At 34.7% G+C, this 23,618-nt stretch overlaps 1 protein-coding gene across 1 annotated transcript in view; it reads right to left on the bottom strand.

Moving 5' to 3' along the window:
• Nucleotides 1-23,618, bottom strand: part of FAF1 (Fas associated factor 1) — a 265,810-nt gene that overhangs the window by 181,790 nt on the left and 60,402 nt on the right. Inside the window, exons 5-6 of the mRNA XM_080921695.1 lie at nucleotides 19,382-19,473; nucleotides 13,106-13,197 (exon numbers count right to left, since the gene is read on the bottom strand). Coding sequence (XP_080777821.1) covers nucleotides 13,106-13,197; nucleotides 19,382-19,473 — 184 coding nt within the window. The remainder of the gene's footprint in view (nucleotides 1-13,105; nucleotides 13,198-19,381; nucleotides 19,474-23,618) is intronic.

The raw sequence follows: 23,618 nt of genomic DNA, 5'->3' as shown, positions 1-23,618 counted from the left end.
GTAAAAGTTCAAAATATTAAAATTTACAGAATTGTAACTGCTACACCAAAATTCTTGAAAAAGATTCTTTCACTTAGGATTCAGCACTACATAGATTTCAGAAACTGAGGAATTCAAAGCAATACTTTTGAAAACCTGTAGTAAAGTTCCCAAATGTTACAAAAATGTAACAAAAATATATGTAGTTAATTACATATTAAAATATAAGTCATGATTCTATTTTATGTCAATATTGAGAAGTAGGATCTTCATCGATAATTTAATAAAAACCTATTACTACTATGTCAAAATTATCTACATTGCCAGTCTTTAGTATAATTTTGTCATAGCTTTAGCCTAAGAAAATATTTTTAGTATGCTACATAGCTCTAATCTACTTGGTTCTTTTTCCTCCCTTGCCAATCATGAACACACACAGAATAAAGATTAAAATAGGCATTTAATTTGTCCTGCCTATTGTCTCACAAAGAGTTTGAACGTAAGTAATAAGTAAAAAATTACCAAAAAAAGCACTAATATATCATACAGTATTACTAATGAATTTAAAAAATCCAACTAAAATACAAGTTTCTTGTGGGAAGGACATTTGTTGTTTTATCTTTAGTACCTAAGCAAAATACCTGGAACACTGCAGATATTCATTTAGTAAGTAAATAAATCGTGAATTTCCATAAAGTAAGAGTCATATTCATCTGTTTTTCACACAACAAGCTTCCCTTCTAGAAAACTATCATGCCGGTTAAAGTGTGTGTGTACACATGTGTGTATATTTACTTACTTATATACTCTCTTATTTATTTTTAAGGCAACATTAGGACAATGCCTTTCAAAAAAATGCAATCTAAATAAAAATACACAGTTCTCAGAAAAACATAGTTTAATACAGATACAAGCACACCAGTGCCAGTAGAACTGAAGTACTCAAGAAAAACTAAGAACAGTGATTAGCTGTGCCCAAGTCATGAGATAAAAAAGTCCATGAGGGAAAAAAGTAAACCATAACCAGAAGAAGACACACAACAAGCTGAAATTCAGAGAATAGAATTGAATACTTAGAAGATACACTTAGGGTAACTTTGACACAGTTTGTTGTATACCAATCTATAGTCAAAACATTATTCTAGCTGCCAGAGAAAAAGTGAGGAATAAGAAAAACATGCAGGGTCCTTGTTTTCATGAAACTTGTATTTCTGGCCAATGGGACAAAGATAAAGTAAGTAAGTAATTTTGAAGAGTGCAATGTACTATGAAGCAAGTAAGACAGATTATAAAATAAAAGATAACAGAGGATCTGAAGAATCTAGAAAAAAAAGAACAGTTGAGAAAGGCATCTCCAAGAAGAAAAAAAAAAGACCTATAAACAAGTTAACATAGTACAAAAGTGATCAACAAAGGTCTAATATTACAGGTTCTTGTAACTGGAGGAAAGCTACTGGGAGATTTAAGGAGGAAAATGCTAAGAGCTAACTTCCATTTCTATCTGTGTAGATTTCTTTTAGTGCTCTATTCTTTGAGAAAATAGGGAAGATAGGGGAGAAGAGTAAGGAAAAGGAGAAATAAATGGTAAGAATATTTATATAGAATACAAGTTAGAGGCAGAAAATGGACAATTAACTGATAAAGAACAACAACAAAAAAAAAAAAAACCAAAAAAACAAAAACAAAAACAAAAAGCCACAACCCCAAGATTCCCAGTCTGAGCAAACAATGGGATAATTTTATTTAATGTAAATAACTGGGTAAGAAAATGAGAGTGAGGTTTTAGATATTTTTAATTTGACTGCATAGCAGAAACATAAAAAGAAAATTCAATATTACTAAATGTAAGCACTAAAGGCCAAGTAAACAGTGAACTCAGGAATTTAAAAGTAGAGGCAGAAAGATTAGGAGCTTAGAGACATCAAGTTTAAAGCTAACCTGGGCTTTCTCTGGGGGAGGGGAAACTAAAAAACAACGATCGAACAAAACAGTCAATTAAAAGATATAAGAACAGAAGAGTTAGTAACATGCAGGCCTATGGGAGGACAAAAGCAGAAGGATCAAGTTGGAACCCCAGAACATTCAACAAAAGGGGTCAGTTTAAACATTAACAGTGAAGAGAAAAATGGAAAGAGGAGTCTCCACGAGGGAGTCTCCAGGAGACTGAGGGAGCAGAAGCAGCCAGCACAAGACTAAGATGGCAGGCTGTTCATGGTGTCCCTGGCAGTCCGATATTCTGGCAACAGGAGGAGGTACCAGGGACTGACACATTCGCATATGGAACATCTGCTCTGGGACCTGAGTGCTGTGGATGCCCATTACCAGGTGTGTTCCATCCTCTGGTCTCCCCACCATAAGGAGCTTATCTCAGTCACGGCTTTGCCCAGAATCAGCTGCTTATTTCAAAGTGTGCAACCATGGCCAGCGTGGCTGAGCAAAAAGGTCACACAGCCTGGGTTCTGAGTCTTATATGAGTCCAGATGGAGTCACAGCGGTGGCGGCAGCAGCCAGTGAGACTCTAAGGCAGTGACACTGCCTTGAGGTGGACCGGGCTCTACAGCAGGAAGGAGTAAGAGTAGGTAGGAAAAAGTAGCCTTACCCAAGGCATGAGTTGAAAACAAACCCATTTCCCCTTTTTGTTTGTTTCTAATAGTTGTAATCTTCCAAAAGGAAGGAAGGGAGGAAGGAGGGAAGGAGGGAGGGAGGGAAGGAGGGAGGGAGGGAGGGAAGATAAAAGAAAGGGAGGAAAGGAGGGAAGGAGGGAAGGGGGGGGGAAGCCTAAAATAACTGTTTCACTGAAGAGTGGGTTCAGTCATGCCAAAGCTAAGAGTGCCTGCAACATCAAAAGGCTAAATACAATGAAAGAGAGAAATGTCTGATAAGTTAAACGCACAAGATTTCTCCTACCATAAGCCCAGGGCAGAAGCAAGGGACAGAGACATTTCAATTCCTGAAGCCCTTCCTTACACTGAGAACCAGTACAGCCTCTCAAAATGTTGCAACCTAGAACAAAAGCCCAGTGAACCACCAGTGAGACCCTTCCAAGCAAAGTCACAGTTCATACACAGAGCAGGCTCCAGGAAATACATCTCAAATTTAGGATCTCCCTTAATCTAATCCCGAGACCTGTATTGAAGGCTTGGTGTCCAGAAAGTGGCATTTTGGGGGTAGTAGAAACTTTAGGTGGTTGGGGCCTACTTTCAGAGAACAAGATAAGGTCATGCAGGAGGCCTGCCTTTGAAGCAAACATTGGTATCCTGGCTTTTCTTCCTCTCCCCCCCCCCTTTGAAATTCCTACCCACCCCCATACTACCTTGCCACAGTCCCAATAGTAACAGGGTCAAACATGCAGGAACTAAAACTTCTGATACTCTGAGTCAAACAAAAGTTTCCTCTGTATTTAAAAAAATAAAATAAAATAAAAATAGGAAGGCTAGGATAAAAGACTAAAAAGGTAGGCTAAAAAACACAGAATTACAAAATTTTTACTATTTTACATTTAGAAATGAATCCATTTTTTGGTTGCAAATTCTTAGATTTATTTATTGATTTTGATGTAGGCTAGTCTCACAGGACCAGCATCAAGTACCATACTATTAAGAAGAAAACTATTTTAGTCAGTTCTGTAATTTCTGGGTAGCAATGAAGATGAGAGCATATTAACACAGAGAAACAAACTGCTAGGGTATTAGGAAGCTGCACATGAACGTTTTTCTACCAAGGCCAGTTGACTGACTATGGCAAGTCAACCTTTCTTTCAGAAGTATTTGATGAGTGCCTAAAATATAGAAAGTCCCATCTTTAGACATGAGTACTCTGTAAATACTGTTTCCTCTTCTGAAAAAAAAATCTTCTTTTATAGAACTACAAATATTAAACTTTAAAGAACCCAAAAGTGAATTTTTATTGCATAAATTAAAGGCGGCATATTCTAACATTTGAGAGATGCTCAGACTTTAAAATCTTACAGTGTCCATGTAACACAAACAAGATCTACAGTGGGTTTTGTAGCAATTATTCTTCATGATTTATGAGTCTGTACAGAAGAAAAATGTTGGAGTTAGGGAGACAGCCCAGTAAGTAAAGTCTTTTTTATCAAGATTAAGATCTAAGTTTATACACTAAGAATCCAGGAAAATGTCAGACTACACTGAAACTTCAGCACTGGCAGTGGAACAGGGATACAAAACAGAAATATTCCAGGTGTTACCTGAGCAGCCAACACATACCAAATAACAAGGTCCAGTTTCGTTGTGAGAAACTATCTCAAAATAAATAAATAAATAAATAAGATATAGAGTGCTAAAGAAAGATACCGCTGAACTAACCTCTGGCCTTCATGCACAAGTGGAAACACACCTACACAGCACTCGCATGCAAACACGCGCGCGTGCACACACGCACACACACGCGCACACACACGCGCGCACACACACACACTGCTTTCTGACAATGGAACATACTTGTATATTGAACCTAACATTACCCAGAATTACAGTTTTATTTTTATTTCTGTTGTTTGTAAGTGGGAGGGCATTTCATAAAAGTTTTATTTCAGGTTCATCTACCATATTCATGACCCAAGGGAAAATGGTTTGTCTACTGATGGCAACATCCTCCATCTCAGACTCTAGCCTGGTTCATTTGCCTCGTCATCAACAATTAACAGGTGGTCTTCCAAATACTATATATAAAGAATTAAGAACTTTATATCAACTACATGAAATCATAATCATATCAATTACACAAAGGAAATTGTCATTACTTTTCTTGTTCAATGTCACATGCACTAAAATCTGGTATTTGTTCAGGACTAACTACATGATCTACATGATTACAGTCATGATTTGCCGTTTGGCATGAAGAAAGTGAGCCCAGTAAGATCATATCTCTGCATTTACTACGTTTACTGAAAAAGAGACAAACACATTTTTACATGCTATATTATATGCTACAATTTCTAATATTGATTTTCTTATAGCATTAGCTAAAAAACTTTAAAAATACGTAATTTTACTATAAATACTTTTACTATAAAAACTAACGTGAACAAAATATTTTGTTTTTTGAGTTTTTTGGTTGGTCTTTAAAAAAACAGGGTCAAGGTCGTAAAAATATATTAAATAAATTTATTAATCTGAGAGGGTTAACTGAACAAAATGCTACTAACTGGTAAACCTAACAAAATAACCTCAGTCACTACATAGAGGAGCAATTTTCTCCCTAACAGTGTCTTGTAACCAGGTAGTCAGTCACAGTCAGGTGCACCCATACTCTTAGTCTCTCTTCCGGGGCAAAGTCCTCCATTCTTATTTCAACCATGGACCTTTAAACTCTAAAGAAGATTACAAAATGAACTTTTGTCTACAAGACATATCTGTTCCTGACAGTATCCCTACTCCACTTCAAGGAAGTTGATGAGCATCAATACTTCCGTGTAGAGTCATTTCAAGTGTGGCAAGTTAACCATCCTAATCCCATGATTTTATCTGCAGCGAGAAGGCTGTCCAGAAAGAACAAAAAGATGCAGGATAGTCAACTGCTAAGCTCTGACAAGACAGGGTAAGCTAGTCCTTCATAATTCCTACTTCACTTAAGGTCTGTCAGATGTTCTGAGACAGAAGGAATTTTGGGGACTGTTCAGGCATTCAGCTGTATGTCATTTCTATAGTTTTGGAAGTTGTGTCATTGTGTCTCAGCCTATTTAATAGTTGAGGTAAAAGAAATGAGTAACAGCACCCAACCACTTTCTTCATTTTAAAATTACAGGAAAAGAATAATATATAAGAGAGAACTCTGAAAACATTAATAGGTAATGAATTATACATAAGTCTCACTATTGTCACTCAGCATTAATGTCTAAGCTAGTAATACATGTGAAGAAATAATTTCAGTAAAACATCTTCACTCTTCTTGGTCAACAACTCTCCTCCAGCTTCTTTCAATACCAGATTATTCCTGAAATGAGCTCATTCCAACATAGCTATACTTACAGGTATCAGAAAGTTACCTGATAAAGGTACTTGCCTTCTAGCAAATGCCAATGTTAATTCTGTGGCTTAAATATTCTTTAACAGTCTTCTTCACTTTTTCAAAGAGAAAAAAGTGTAACTATAACTTTAGTACACAAACCCCTATACTAAATCTGAAGCTCTAAAGTAGGCATTTTAGATATGTGAACATAGAATGACATATATTATGTGTGATTACTGATAAAATAAAAACAGTAAAAATAAATAAATAAAACAGCCTTCACTATCTTCTTAATTTCTTTCTCATTCCAAGAGCATGTCAGCAAGTCAGAAAATAAGTTCAAAGATACTCATAAACAGTGATTTTTTTCAAGGTTAATTTAAGGATGCATTTTAATACAGAAACAGCATTTTATGGTTAGCAGGATGGTTCAGTAGGTAAAGGTAGCTTGCTGCCAACTCTGACAATTCTGAATTTGATCCCCATGCGCCACGACATGGAAGGCAAAAAGCACTTCATATAAGTAGTCCTCTGACCACCACATAGATGAACTGTGGTACACAAATGCATGCATACACACATGCTCCTGCAAGTGTTTCTTTGACCACCACATGTAGAGCTACAATGCACATATACATGTATACATATGCATATACACATACATGTAGACACACACATGTAAACACAAATCATATGATATATAAAAAAATTATACTTTCCTCCTCTTGAAAAGAAACATTTCTTCACCAGAAAGCTACAGAACAGTTATTAACTGCTAACAAATAAAAAAAAAGAATGACTTCTTTCCCACCAACTAATAACAGCACCATGTTGTAAGGTACCACCAGTAGACACTGTGCCTTCAATCAATAGTAACAGTAATCAAAAGATCCTCTCTGCAATTCCTTCATCCCAGAATCCCCTCTAAAAGCCTTCAGTAGCAAATGACTCGGTTATTCTAAATAATAGCCTGACTATGTGCTTTCCTGCCTGTTCAGTATGAAAAGATCTAGAGGAACCATTCACTATTTTAAGTTATAAATCCACCAAAATCAAACAAAGTATAAAAGAGAAATTTACTCTTAAACTTCAAGGCTAAATGTTCATGATCTTCCCAAAACTCTGGTTGAAATTTTAACTCCTAGTACGATATATAGTATTTGAAGGCAGCTGCTTTGTGAAGTAATTATACTTAGATGAAGCTATCAGAGTCCCATGATTGGATTAGTATTCTCACAAGGTAACTAAGAAAGTAAAGGCCTTTTGTATTCTAACATATGAAGATTTAGCAAGCTAGTTTTATGCCAAGATAAAGGCCCTTACTAGAAGTGAATCTGTTGCTTGGCACCTTGATCTTGGACTTCTTTTGTCTTCTATAAGTATAAAAAATAAATGCTTGTTGTTAAAGCCATCCACCTACCATTTCTTGCTATAATAACCCAACTGACTATGTGTTTTACAATTTCTGCATCAAGGAAAAGCCTGTCATTAGTTAATTTAGGCTTTGTACCTGCTATTAGACTTCTAGGAATTAGAAAATTATGGTATATAAATTAAGTTTCCTTAAAAAGTTTAAACACATTGTCAGTGCTTAAGTAAATCTGGTAGCCACCACTCTTCCAACTAAATGTGCACTGAAAAACTACAATATAGTTCCATCAGTCTACATGGCAATTGGAAATGTGTTGCCATTGCTACTCAAAATACAGTTATGTCTAATGACATCTATACACTGTCAGTAGTAAAACTGTACTCCGTACATTACATGTGTATGCAATAAGGACAAGCACTAATAAGAACAGCCTCACAGACACTGAAGTATCATTTCATTTCTGTTCTGTACACAGGATATTTCTTTTCTTGAGCTGGATATGGGTAGATCACTACACCCATTTATATCAGATTTTGCTTTCTAAACATGGTCTAATAACTGAAGCCAGAATAGTAAAACATCAGAAATTTTTATAATAAAATGTTTATCATTTTAGAAAAATATAATTTGTATTTTTCTAAACATTAAAATTTTCCTTTTCTCTCTCTTTAATATTTTGTGGACTACAATCATCTTTTTATCCACTGTATACATCAGATTTTGAATTAAAAAGCAAAACACATGTAATTTAAATTTCCATTCTAAACTTAAGAGTCACATGAGCTCTTGTCAACAAAAGACCAAATTTACTATAATTATGGATTATTTACACTAAAACAAAATAAGAAATCAATATGTAAATGTAATGTTTGTTGTAGCTAATGCAGCCAGCAATGACAGATTAGGTTCAAATAGCAATCAGTTTGAAAATCTGGCACATATGTAAATGAGCTAAGGCCTTGATGTTTACATATGATTGTATTTCATTGAGGATTTTCAAATTGTCTTGGGAACAGAATAAAATAAAATGTTAATCTTTCCACTATAAATATGACTTAAGCTATTATCATAACCAAAACTAGGTTTTGCTTCTGTCCAGCTAAACTAACATAATACTAGTAATTCTGAGCCGAAGATTACATCATTCTTAATTAACACTCCGTTACAGTTGTTAACATCCTCCAAGACACCATGTTATCATCACCACAAGTTCTGTAACAATCTTAAAACCATGTTTAACAAAGGTTGGCCTCTGAGTCTGCAGCTACTTTTAATTGCTTTCTTTGCTGACAATTAAATAGGTCTAGATAAACAAACATTTCGTTTTACATAATTCCTAATAACAATTTTCAAGATAATTTCAAATTCCAGGTGGCCTTATGCCTATAATTACCTTTTATCAGTACAGTGATATATTGCATTCAACAAAATGTCTTAACCAAAGTATGTAAGATTAATCAAAACATGGTAATTAGTGGTGATACTGATATATTGTGATCTACACCAAGTAGAAAATAGTATAAGTGTATAAATATAATTCCATTTGTTGAGGGAAAAATATAAAGAAATAACCATATTTGCAATGTATTAAATTTCTTGCTTCACAAATTAGGAAGCAACTTTCTGACTGTCCATTAAATAAGTTCCCATCATAGAGAATACCTGCAGCTCTTTTTCGAAGTGTGATGCTAACAAGCAAATCTCAGTAGTCAGCAACCTATCAATAGGCAGTAAACCATATAAATGGAGTTGGTGCATCACTCCAATTAGATGTGCTGTGGCCGCCATTGATGTTTTAATTGGGGACAGGTTTCTTTTTTCATCCAGAATGTCATCTTCTTAAAATGAGCCACTTTTAAAGAACTCCTTATTAAAAACATTTAATAACTTAACACTTTAAAATCCTACTTTAAAAAGTGTAATAATAATATTAATTAGAATTAAACTTGTGAGAGCAAAGGTACAGATATGTGGTCAAATATGACCTGATTTTTTAAAATTTGTATTTTAGTCTATTTTCTTAAGTATTTCATGTGTATTTAGATTGAGTCGCAATAATCGGCTAGAGCTTACAAAACTCAGTAAATAAATTTGATATACAATTATGACTCATCTATTTTTTCTTTCTAATTTGATCCAATTTTGCTGACTTGAACATACAAATCCACAACTGTTTTGTATCTATTACAGGCAAATTGTTCCTTGATACTATTTGCCTTAAAATGAAGCTAAAGCACTATTACCACTGTCACACTACCTTCCTTTAAGCAGTACTAGCCTAGAGCACTTGTGTGTGACTTCCTCCTCTTTGTTTTCCATTTTTCTGCTATTACCTCAAAGAAATTTTTGAAGATCTAAATTTAGAATTTCTGTCTCTGCCTAACTGACCTAAAATGAGCTACACTCACTACTTCAAACTCTGCTTCTAAAGCTAAGACTAAGAAGACAGTGGGCATAATTCTACCAGAAAACGCCAAGGGCAGCTGCTTTTAATGAAAAAGTTTAATACTGTCCCATTTATAGATACTGTTAATATACTTAATTTGTTTTTCCAATGAATGTTGTTTCATTCTACTGTTGTTTTCATATACTTCTTTTTAAATTCCTATCTATTGATACATCAACTGAGTCTTTTTCTAGATGAATTTAGGTTGCTTTCTTTGGTGTCTACCACTGTTGGTTGTGATATAGATGCCTAGGCTTATGTTTTTAAGTATAAACTAAAGATAATCAGAATGTCTACAACCTTCAAGCATGTCATCTCTCTGTACTCACCTCATCTTTCACTCAACTTCCTCAGCGCAAAATGTGGGTACTAAGGATTTAAGGAAAATACTGTGTGCAAAGGGCTCAGCAGAAATGACAATTATGACATCACCATCCCTTATCAAATACTTTACATTTTCTTGAAATTCTTTTTATCTTTTGAGAAATAAGTATTTCCTATTTTAGCATTTTTCCATAACTTGGACTTTGTCATTGCTACTTCAACATTTATAATCCAGAAATCAGAAATAGTCTCCAATTTGGCACCAACTGTCTATCTACCTTTCCTATTGCCTCTGTTTGCTAACTTGACTTCAATATTTAATCCTGGACTCCAATCCTGTCTCCCTACTCAGAACTGACTCTTGGAATTACCCCTAGAATTTTTATGTTGAAGCCTTTAACCTCCAATTTCATATCTGAAATATGGTCTTAAGGAGCTAATTCAAGTCATAAGGTTGAAGCCTTAATCCAATAGGATTGGTGCACTTGTAAGAAGAAAGAAAAAGAGTTCACTCACTTTTTCTTTCCCTGCCAAGCAAGGATATTGTGAGAAATCAGCAATCTACAGGTCAGGAAAATGCCTTCATCACAAACTGACCTAGCCTGAATTTCTGTCTTGACTGTAAATCTAAAGTATTAAAGGTGTGTTGCTAAGCCACCCATTTTACAGTGTTTTGTTACAGATGATCCTGCAGACGAACAGTCCCACACTCCCTCCAGCACCAGGCTTAGTTTGTTTTACTTGTTCACATTTGCTGTCTTGTTCGCCTATTTCAAGGAATTCTTCTTACACTTACTTCCCTTTACAACTGAGTTCTCTGTAGATATAACATGTTTTCATTTCTCACTTATTCTTTAAAATGTACTAAAATCCAATTCTTACTTCTATTACTCTACCAAAATTTACCTTAACAGAACCAACCAAATTCCCAACTAAATGACCTTTCTAACAATGACCATGTTCGCTCCTACCTCAGCACTTCATACTGTCCTCACTTGAGACTATGCCTATGTGGGCAGTTATAAGCGTTTTCCGGAAATGGGATGAGTGAGTTCTAAACATCTAACTCTGAATTATGTGCAACACATAAATGAAAGCCTCTGAGAAAGTTGCAACATGAGAGTTTGTATATACAAATTTCTCGGTTATTTAAATATGTTTTAAAATTAAAAGGTTGAAAACAGATTCCAAGAGGTACAATAAGAAATGAAAAAAAAAAAAAAAAAAAAAAAAAAAAACCACCAAAACATAGACACGTTTAGAGCAAATGGGGGGGAACAAAAATTCTACAGAAGAGACTGAATGAAACAGTCTGAGTTTTAAGATTAGGATAAGCAGTGAGGGATAATTAATAAAATTACCTGGAATGGAAAGAAAAAATTTAAAGGCCCACTACCTTTAATGAATAGGCTACAAGCTCATTGAGAACAGAGCTTGTCTTTTACCTATTGATCAATTTAAAAAAAAAAAAAAAAAGCATGCTGATGAACTGAATCGTTCAATAATAATATGAAATGTGTACGAATGTATTTGTTCTTTTATAATCTTATTATGAATCATAATTTCATTTGCAGTTGTGCCTCAGGGATAATACAGCACTCTTTCAATTCATTACTGAACTCTATTCTGACAGGATTTAAAATGGCTTCAACTGTTCCAAAGATTATGACTAAAGACTTCACTCTTAAATTATCAGTTTGAAATTGTTTTTTAAAAAACCAAAATTTACATTAAAATAATGCTGAACTCAATTACAAATGTTCATAAAGAAATTGTCAATACAAAGACTCAATTACCAGGCACCCCCTAGTGGCAATAAAATCAAAACAGGAAGGTAAAACAAGGAGGTAGAATCATTATAGTTCTGACCAAAACTTGAAGAAAATCATCTGTCAGTACAATTTAAAATCATGGTAATTTATATCTGTTTTAGTAAAATAACTTACAATATACTGTTACTGAGAGAAAAATTCAAAGTTTTTATAAAAATGAATAAACATCTATAAAATGGTCTGTCTTTTTAAGAGGTCTCAATTAAATGTGCATGAATACAACTTTTTCAATGTCATGTGTACATATGAACCTCAATGCTACAGCATTTGTCTTTCTCTGAACTTATCTCATTGTTCCTACCCATGCAACAACATCTGAAATTAGGTAAAAATCAACAAGCCAACGAAAAAACACTTTCATTCTCTATAGGCACTGCACTTAAGCAGTACTTAGTAGGCACTGCAGGTCTAGAGAATGGATCTTTAGGAATCAGAGGTCAGCTACATGGCAATGAAGATGACTGTCTCCAATGGCCCAGCATAACATTCCAGTAACAATTAAACCAGGAGTTGAACATGAATACTACAAAATTCAAAGTCAGCTTAAAACTAGTTTTGTGGTAATAAGGACTCGGAGAAAAAATTGTTTTATCACTAGTATAATCAGTATATGCAGGCCATTTGCTTAATTTAATCCTACTAAATAAGCATGCAACCAGATACTGGATCACTGCACACAAGTATTGAGTTCTATGAGAACTAAAAATAACAGGTCTCTCTAACCTAAGAAAATACTGAGAGAGCCTAGATGGATGTTCTTCTAGCATTGCCCTATAGAACTCACTGTCTTTTCTTCAAAGTTGTATCTTGTTTGGCAATAAGAAACTGAAGTAGCATATATTCTTTCTCCTCCCTAAAACCCTTTAGTCAAAGAAGGGTCATTTGGCCTCTACCCTCAGCCCCTTAAGGAACTCAGAACCCTGAAATCAATGTGTAACACTGAGCAATAGCTCTATTCAGTTTTTTATTATTTTTAATAGACAGGCATTTCCAACAGATTTTCTTTGAAAGAGGCATCTACCATAAATCAAATAAATAATCTCATCCAAATAGTGTGAAAATTGATACAATTAACAGTTGCTAGTAAGTTGAAGCTTACATACATTTTTATTGGCTATAATAATACAAAACCCATCTTTTTTTTTTCTTTCAGATTTCCAGAAAAAGTAAATACCTTACCCAGCATGACTGGATGATGAAGGTGGTGGTAAGTCTGGTGTAAGAACATAAAGACTGTTGTTTTTTGGCAAGTGTAGTGATTTTAAGACCGTCTGGAATAGAAAAGAAGAGAAAAAAAAATAAATGTTATGTACATTAGTAATTTTTACCATTATTGAATGTTTTGCAACTTTTAGATTGGCCTTTCATTGTTTGGTAATTTTCTAAATATAACAGAAGAGCAGCTAAATCCAAACCATCTTGTTTCTGCTATTTTTAATGCAAATGAACACAATCTGAGCAGTGCAACACAGTCAAAGTGTTCAGCTCCTAAGAGATGCATACAGACTAAGAGTGCAACTAAGAGTCATTCATTTCTCCACTAGAGTACACTCAGAAAAGTTAGTGATTTAGACCTGGGGTGGGGAGAATCATAGAAAGCACCTCAAATCAAGGATTCTTAATGATGAGGAGCTGTAGCCTAAGAGGTTATGTGACTTTGATGTGGACTCTAGGTCACTTTATTCTGACTCTAGAGATTTGGGGGGGGGGGGTTTAAATCTCACTGTTTAGTCACACCCACATACACTGTTTGATTCACTATCACAAAACTCATACATTTTAGACTCCCAATCGTATGGTAAGTTTGTGCTAACATGCTTTCTGACAGTTATACACATTGGGAAATTAATTTTCACAGCATGCACTCAGGTCATGCATTTAATTCACTGAATTTTACTGCGTTACCCCTCTGTACCAAGACCACCCTAATAAGAGTAGCTACAGTAACCTAAGAGTCCTTATTTGGGGAAAAAGGTTTCGGGGAGAGGCACTTACATTTTAGGATTAAAGTAGTCTATTCAGTTGACAATTAGAAGGTGGTAGTTTTGCTTTGTTTGTTTTAAAATAAAGATAAGGCAGGGAATGTGCATGAAGATGATGAGTTAGGGGAGGTTTGTAATTTTCAATTGGATAATCAGAGACTGCTCACGGAGCGAAGGCTTGAAGGTAGCAAGGCACCAAACAAAATTACATAGAGAAAGAGCACTTCAGACAATCAGACAAATAAAAAAATGTGACTTTTAAGTTTAAAAAAAAAGGCAAAAATAATGAATTAAAGGTATGAGTTGGAAAATTGTTAAAGCTAGAATATTAAAAGAAATGAATTAAAATGTGAAAACTATTCATAAAAATAGAAACTTGAAATTAAGATGAAAGCTTCTGCCATTGTTAATAAAATATTAAAAGCCTGCAAAGACGAGTTAAGCAAAATGTAGTGAAGGATTTTTGTGAGGAGAAAGTCCAAGGAACTAGGCGCCCAGTGTAGGAAGAGTTTCCAAAAGACACTGAAATCAGTAAGAGGGGTTGAGACTGTTCAGCAGTTAAAGTTACTTGCTGCTCTTGCAAAGAGCCAGAGTTGGGTTCCCAGTACCTTGACCAAACGGCTTCTAACCATCTGTAATTCCATGTCCTGGGATCCAACACCCTCTTTTGGCCTTTGGAGGCAGCTATACCCACAAGTGCATAAACATAAGCAAAAGATAAAATAAATCTGTTTATAAACTTGTCTAAGTCTTGCTAGAATTTAGAATTAAATTAATAAGAATTAAGTCAAAGAGTAATTACAAGCCAGAAATTAACAATCACAAAGAAGCAAGGGATGATAACTTCATTAAGTTATCAAAAAGATATAACCTTTTGACATAAATTCAAAGCTGAAGAAATTCTGATAGAAAAGACAGATAATGATCTAGAACTAAAAATTAAGACATGTATTTTGCTATTTATTCCAATTGTATGAGGACTTCCAAAATAAAGCTAACACTAAGAAGACTACAAAGGAACCAACTCCTTGAGGAAGATGGCTTTCACTTAGAAGACAGAAAAGGAAATATACAGGAAAGAGTTTAATAAAAGTAATTTTGCAATGATGGATTAGTTCCATGGCACATAACAAAAAGGCTTATAGCACTGTAGAGGAAGGAAAGATAAGACGGGGATAGAATGTACAGTCTATGAAGATTCGGGAGAGGAGTGACTTGAAAAATCTCAAACTCCTAACAATGATTGGCTTAAAGGGCAGCAAAGTCAATCCTAGCAGGAATCAAAACAAATAAAAATATCAAGGTTGTCAGTGTTAAAAAGCAAGGGGTGCTTAAGGAATCCTTAAGTAAGGATTCCTTAATCTGCAGATGGAGAAAAAGACACCTGGAGAAAGGTGATCTTACCCAAGCAGGCCACAGGAAGAACTTTTAACTGCTCCATGAGAGGGCCCATCTTACTAAGTGCAGTCTTAAATAAAAATAAATACCCTAATTATTTACATTAGAATGACATTTCTGTTGTATTCCACTTCTTTTTCTTCTTCTTTTTCTTTATATTGTCTATTACCCATTCAATTAACTTCACAACTTATTAATGGTTTATGGTGCATGGTTTGAAAACAAACACAATACACAATTACCTGTAAGATCATACCTACCACACACATGACCTACCATAACACATAAAAATCTGAAATTTTATGTTAAATATGGAACACATTTTTAAACTGGTGTGTTCTCTCAGTAATATTAGTATGCAAACAAAGTGCATACACATATTCACAGGAAATCTAACTTTGCCTTTTATCTTTTTATTACTTTGTGGACTAGAAAAATATTCTTAGCACTTTGATCAAGTCATTATTCTACTTTTGTCCATCTATTACCCAATGATTCTCCATCAAAACATATATGGCATGATTAAATAAAATGGGCCCATTTAGGTTATTTATTCATGCATTCATCCATGAAACTTTATTTGATACCAATATACCAAGAATTCTATATACACTGGTGACAGAAATGAATATGACCCCTCTTCTTCTTACACTGATATGGTGGGAAATTATGGGACAAGAGAAATGTCTGTTGCACAGGTAGTATAAAGCTAAAACTCAAAAGATAGAAAGAGCCATTAATGTAAAGATTTAGAATAATGGTTCCAAAGAATTGAACAGTATCTGTGATGGATTATCTAAAAGTTCAATCCTAGTAAAATTCTAATAAAAAGATTTTTAAATAAGCCATGACATAGAAGCTGAGGGTAGAAAAATCTCAATGGGTTGAGAAAGATATAAAAGCTGTATTTCAACAAAAGAGAAATTACTCAATTCATGTTTTTAAAAAATCATTCTGGCTGCTAAGCAGGGAGTGAACTAGAACTTGCAATACAAAGAAACTAAGAAAACAATGGTGTGATATTACATTAGTCTGGATAGAGATACTAACAGTCTTGACTAGGCAGTTACAATAAAATTACTGTAAAGTATCCTTGGTTAAGTAATATTTTAGAAACATAACCAATAGAATTTACCAAAGTATACTTTGTGATATTTTGTGAAGTGTTGTGAGATAAAGAAAAAGACTCATAACCATTATTTTTTGTTTTACCAATGGCTACACAAAGCTGACTTTATTGAAGAAAACTAGTAAAACAAACAAACAAAAACAAAAAACAACACAGGAGAGAGTGACGAGTTCTCTTTAAAGCATGTCTGTCTAAGATGCCATTAAAATATGTGAGAATGCAGTTGATTATGGTGATTGCACATCCATAATCCCAGCACCTGGGAAGGGGAAACTACCATGTTGTTTGAGTTCATCTGAGAAGCTGGCTTGGAAAGAGAGGTTCAAATCAAGCAGGAATATCTCAAAATCTCTTGCAAGGTCCGGAAATAGGCTGCATCCCCACCCTCAAAACACGTAGGTGTTAGGTAGAAGATAATAGCAAAACAAACTAAAAGGTACAAGCATTTGTCCTTGAAAATATCGAGGAGGTCAAACCTGTCCAGCAGTTGTTACTATTTCATCCATGCATGAAAATGGCTACTGTGAAAAAGAAAAGCAGGAAGTTCAGCTAAGTAAGCTCAGCCACGTTGAAAAAGCTCAACTATGAGCTAACTCCAAATAATTGCCCTAAACCTTCTGGTCAATTTTGGCTGGATGTTGCAAGCACACAATTTGATGATGTATCTCTGACAGCTGCTATTTGTCCTCTTGCTTGGATGGAGAACTCCAGCTGGCTGCCTTAAAGGAGATTCCCCAAGTTGATCTCTGTTGGATGTTAGGAGTACCCAATCTGATGACACCTTACTGTCTATGTATCTATCATTTGTCACTTTTTCTTTTACTTTGGCTTGCTACAAGTTCTAATACTCATGCAAAACTGAAAATAGAGCTTTTGTAAAATATTCTCTAGACTCTACAGAACAGAAGTGAAGACAGGAAGATATGGAACTTAAAGATATCTTTAGCTACTCAGAGAGTCTAAGATTAGCCTAGGCTACATGAAATCTTGTCTCAAATAACCAAAAAGCAGAGATAAGAAGAGAGAAAAGGGAAAGGAGGAAGGAGAAAAAAAGAAGTTATGCAAATACAAGAGTTAATTGTCAGCTTAGACATGTAAATTTACTGAGGAATGGAATGAATATATAAATTTGGAAGCAACCAAAAAATTGATGGCATGAGAATCAAAGAAATACTATAAAAAAAAAAAAAAAGAAAAGTAACTAACTAGAAGTACTGTAACCAAAAGACTGCACAATTAAAAAAAAAAATACTTAAAAACATTTTCAAAATGACCACCTTTTTATTAGCAATCTACTGAAAATGGATGTAATATTATTAGATTACCACCGGTTTCTCAATTAAAAAAAAATGCAAATTATTTCATTCTTGCTGTTTATTTCTATCAAGGTTGTTGAATTACTCATTCACACCTTTGAAAACCCTGCTTATCAGAATAGACAAAAGCTAGGGTGAAGATCAGTTAATAAGTAGCTTCCTAAGCTGCCCCTGATATGTACTCATCCCTTGATTTCAACCTGAGGGCTACATAGCACCAAGAAGCAACAAACTAAGGACACAGGACAAATCAAGCTGTTTCTGTATGAGAGTTATCTTTTGTGTGAAAGTTAAAATAGCTTTGTGACTGTGGAGGAATCAAGGAATATTTCATAACATAAAATTTTATAACATTAAAATTCTGTATCCACAAGTAAAGTTAGACTGAAAAGAGTTATGTTTGCTTGTCACAAATTGTCAAAGGTGTTCTCACTCTTCAGGAATAGAGCAGAATAATTTTAACAGAGGTTAGGTAAGCTTAAATATTTACTCCCGGACTATACAGAAGAGTCTTGCTGACTCTGATACAGCTAAAGTTCTTGCCTAGAACCTAAAATTCAATAAAGTATCTCAATGAAACATAAAACCAACTAAGTATAACAAAAAAAAAAAAATATATATATATATATATATATATATATATATATACACACACACGTAATTCATAAGCACAACTTACCACAAATCATTTACAAAATAATAAACCAAAAAATTTTATTTATTCCTGGCATAGAAATATAGACTCAGTAATTGTATAAGAAGATTCATAATCATTTATACCTTAAATATAACAAAACTTCAGCACTAACTCATTTCTATCTTTCTATTCCTGCTCTCTCTTAAGAAAAAAATAAAATAAAATATTTTAGATATGAGGCTGAGTTTAAGGGGTCAATAACAATAGCCACTATTACTGAAAACTATGGTGCCTTCTGTAAATTCTCAGGATATAAAGTCATGCACCTGCCACTAACCAAGGAAATGAAGAAATATTCTTACCATTTAAATTTTCCAAGTTTTAAAAGTTTCCTATTATCTTTGTTCCATATGCAATACTTGGCATAAATGTACCCAGTGTATGTGACTTCTTTCAGGCCAGTAAGTAATTGGTCAGTAAATTATTATTCCAGGGCACTCACTGATACCCTAAGAGGTTTGAGAAAAAGGGAAATGCTCTCAAAAAGGTACCAACCTTCTTTTAAAAAAAAAAAAAACAAAAACTTAGAAATAGAAAAAACATGCCACGTAGTGTTTTTAATTTGCATACCTAAATTCATTTAAAACCACTGCTGGCTTATACAAAATTATTTAACTTAAAAATATTATTTGGGAATTAAACTAAATTACTACTACCAAATTTACTTCTGACATATGTAAATTATCCCAAAGTAATTTTTCAGGATAAACTTAGTGGCACTTGCCAAATCCCAGCATTTGGGGGCAGGGAAAATAAAAACAGAGGGATCAGGAACTCAAGACCATCCTTAGCTACAAAGAAGTTCAAGTGAGTCTGTGTACCATGAGACCCTGTCTCATAAAACAAGCAAATACACAAAGCTAAAAAACGTTTAGGTATCAGTTAATCATATAACTTAATTTTCTTTTGTTTCTAGTCAATTAAGAAACTTACACTGTCTTCCACATCTCCAGTCTTCCAGCCTTTTAACAGCATTTTAGGCACAGGTATCTGAAGTTCATTTTCCAGAATCTGTTTAATCTCTCCTGTACAAATAAGAGGGCAAATGTTACTGTCACCGCAAGAACAATAATCAACTACATCAGAACATTAATAGACTCAATGACATTTGACTGATGAGTAATTGCTTAAAAATTAAGTACTCCAAATTTAAATTTTTCTTATCAAACAAAAAGCTGCTCCATTTAAAACTTGAGCTACAAAATGACAAAGAATACTTGACAATTTATTAAATAGCTAATCATGAGCTTCTCTTTTATAAAAGCATGACTTTCTAAAAAGAAAAAGATATCAGTGGTTAAGAAATCTATTATGTTTTGCTTTACATGTACTTTATGCTTATGGTAACTACTAAGATTTCAATGCATACTATCAAACCTTTAAAAAATATCAAGTACTGACAAAGATATATTCATATAGTTTTATGCCAAAATGCTTTTTAAAATTTGTACATGTATCTCTTTTAAAAAATAAAGTTGTAAGGGGGAAAAAAAGAAATCTGAAAAGAAAACAAAGTAAGGAACCTAAGTGAAGCTATACAGTGTGGCTCAGAGAGTCTGTCAGTGCCTTTCCAATTCAGATATGGATGATTCAAACTATCAGACTGATCGTGGGGACCCTAGTGGAGGAGTTGGGAGAAGGACTGAAGAAGATGAAGGGGTTTGTAACCCCAAGGGAAGAACCCATAGGCTCCACCTACATGTGTAGCAGAGGATGGCCTTGTCTAGCATCAATGGGGGGGGGGGGTCCTGTGATGGCTGAATGCCCCAGTGTAGAGGAATGCTAGGGCAGTGGAGTGGGGGTGGGTGAGCACCCTCGTGGAGACAGGAGAAGGGGGATGAGATAGGGGATTTTCAGATGAGGAGGCTGGAAAAGGAGATAGCATTTGAAATGTGGATGAGTGGAATAACCAATAAATTTTTTAAAATGATGTAATGTTTGCAAAATACAAGCCAAGCCTAAGGCAGGTTCTTCTAAGTTAATAAACCAGCCCTAAACTATAAACCCTGGTAGCCTGAATAATACAAAAGATGGCACTGCCTTGCCCCCAACACAGCATCTCAATCCTCTGCTGATTTCCACCAGCAAGGGGATTTTGAGATTGGCCACTGTGTGGCTCTGGCTCAGTTTCCCAGACCATTGCCGAATCCATACGTTCCTGTATGTCAGCACTAGCTGCTGGCCAAAGTTTTCAAGGACCTTCTGGAACTTCCAACAGAGTCATCTTCTGGGCCTGCCACAGCTGAAGTAATCCATAGCAGACACTGGTCTTAAGCTCTCAAACTCCCCCCTTAAGAACCCTCACCCAGAGAGGATTCCCCAGTGGAAGCCTGCAGCATTTCCTGTCCATCCCATTTCCCTTGGTGAGATGTCTGTTTACATGAGACCACCTTAATCTTTATAATATCAAGGTATTGTAAGGAACATCTCAGCAAAAAAGAGTTTATTCAAATGGCAAATCTCATGTGGACATCCTAATAGCTGAGGACCTCATAGCCTGAAGCAAACCTTATGTAAACATTTTAATTTTCAAGCCCCTTACAACCACCAAATACCTACCATGTGCTCGGCATATGATAGGAGTAGTACATACATTACAAAATGTAAGGTACCTCAGTATAAGGGAAACACATTTTGCAATGAAAATTAAGATTAACAGTTTGCTTGGAAGAAATGGTCACTTGTGTGTTGTTCCTTCAACATCTATAAAATAGAAGACAGCTCTGCCTACCTCAATCTACCCATGGGATGGAAGGACGAAACAAGATGTCATTCTTTAAAATAACTGAAAAAACTAAAGACAATATATGATCTAGAAGACAAAATAAACTGTGTTGAAACATCACAGATTCCAGAAGAGGAAGAAGGGGAAAGTAGTGAAATAGCTAAAGACCTTATCAGGCAGACAAAAAACTTAAATGCAGCATTATGTGTACCTGAAACCAGTCTAAAGCACAGCTGGGTTGCACAGGACATTCAAATCAAAACAGTCAAGGACATCATTTAGTGAAAACCAAAAAAGAAAAAAAGGAAAGGCTAAAATTAAATTAAATTAAATTAAATTAAATTAAATTAAAGGACAAAAGACTGAGGAGACACACCAAGAAAGTTCAGTTTTCTCATTGATTCACAAATTCTTTTATAGAAATCAAGATTTCCTACAAATGTATGGATAGGTTTCAGTCACTCAATTGCTTTAAGCAGATCATTCAGAATATGCAAATCTGTCTTAATTCTATCCATCTGCCTATGATGACTTGCTGTTAATCTGTAATTTTAAAATAACACATAATCACATTTTTATATTAAATAAATACAAAAGACTGAATGTTAAAACCAAGAAAACAAACCCATGAGGACAAAATAAAATAAATACATTTTTTTATATTACACACGGCTGCTTAAATCAACAACAACACAACAGAATCCTTCATGGCCATGAGGAATTCTTTTTACTTTCATTGAGAAAAGACTGGGCCAGTAAGATAGCTCTATTAGTAATGGTATATTCTGTCAAGACTGAAGAACTAAACTTGATACCTGGTATCAATATGGTAAAAGGAGAGATGCATCTCTCTAAAGACACCATATGACTATTACACACATCACACACACACACACACACACACACACACACACCAAAAAGGAATAAAATTTTAAGTTATTGTACATTCTAAGTAGTGACTAGTCATTGGGGGCTGGGGAGTAGTGGACAATTCTGGTTCAAAACTGCCTTTGTATATATAAGTACAAATCAATCTTAACTTCCAAAAATGTCACTACTGACAAATATTCTGTTTGTGGAAACAGTAGAAAAGTAAGTAATATTTGTAACCTGACCACATATAAGCATGGTTTTTCTCTCAAGGATAAAGGTGCTATTTACACAGCTGTACCTGTCTGGGCATATACATCTGCAAAGCTGCCTAGTACTTTTGTCTTGAAAATTATCTCCACCAGACACTTCTTGAAAACATGCAGGCTTCCTGACTTAAAAGAAGTTCTTAGTAGGATGGGGTGTGTGGGGTCTTAAAGTCCCCATTATTATTTGCAGAAAGCCTGGATAAGACCAAAAATGAAACTAGACGCTTTTGTTCCACATGCATAGCAGAACAGAAAATAAAGCCAGTATACCCACTTTTCTCCTCTCCCTTGCTTTTCTTAGTCTCTACACAAATCTGTTAAGTTCTCACTATTCTCCCTCTTCCTGTGAGATAGGTGTTGGTTGGAAAATACGTTATTTTTATCTTTCTGCATTTTAGTTAATATAATGCCCTGTATTTGCATACACTTAGCCCCAGATGACAGGATTTCATTCCTTTTTACTGAATATTTTTTCCTTGATTATATAACAATAACATATGTCCTGACATTTTTTCAAACCTAAAATAAAATAATTTAAATCACAACTTTTAAAAGTTTAGTGTGTATATGGCGAGGACAAACATACCAAAGCCTGCATGTACAAGTTAAAGGCTAGTTTCATCAAGTCAGTGTTCTCCTTTCACCTTGTTTTAAGAAATGTTTTCTTCTAGGCTGTGTTGGTGCACGCCTTTAATCCCAGCACTTGAGAGGCAGAGGCAGGTGGATCTCTGAGTTTGAGGCCAGCCTGGTCTATAGAGTGAGTTCCAGGACAGCCAGGGCAGCTGCTAGAATAAACCCTGCCTCACACACTCACAAACAAAATAAAGGGGGGGGGGGGGAGTATTTTTCTGGTCTAACTATCAAGACAATATTGGTCTCATGAAATAACTATAAAAAATATTTCATCTTTCTCTATTTGTGAAGGATTGATAGTATTCTTTGTTTCTAAGATTTACTTATTTGTTTTATTTATTTATTTATTTATTTATTTATTTATTATATATAAGTACATTATAGCTGTCTTCAGACACACCAGAAGAAGGCATCAGATCCTATTACAGATGATTGTGAGCCACCATGTGGTTGCTGGGAATTGAACTCAGGACCTCTGGAAGTACAGTACAGAGTTCTTAACCACTGAGCCATCTCTCCAGGCCCAATAGTATTCTTAAATGTTAGGCAGATTCACTCATGAAGTCATCTACACTTGAGGTTTTATTAGTAGGAAGGTATGAATTTTCATTTCAATTTATAGATATGATATCCACATTAAAAATATTTACATAGGAATATAGTAAATCCATAC

The sequence above is a fragment of the Micromys minutus genome (genome assembly GCF_963924665.1).
Source record: "Micromys minutus genome assembly, chromosome: 9".
Taxonomy (NCBI): domain Eukaryota; kingdom Metazoa; phylum Chordata; class Mammalia; order Rodentia; family Muridae; genus Micromys; species Micromys minutus.
This window is presented reverse-complemented; position numbering and strand designations above follow the sequence as displayed.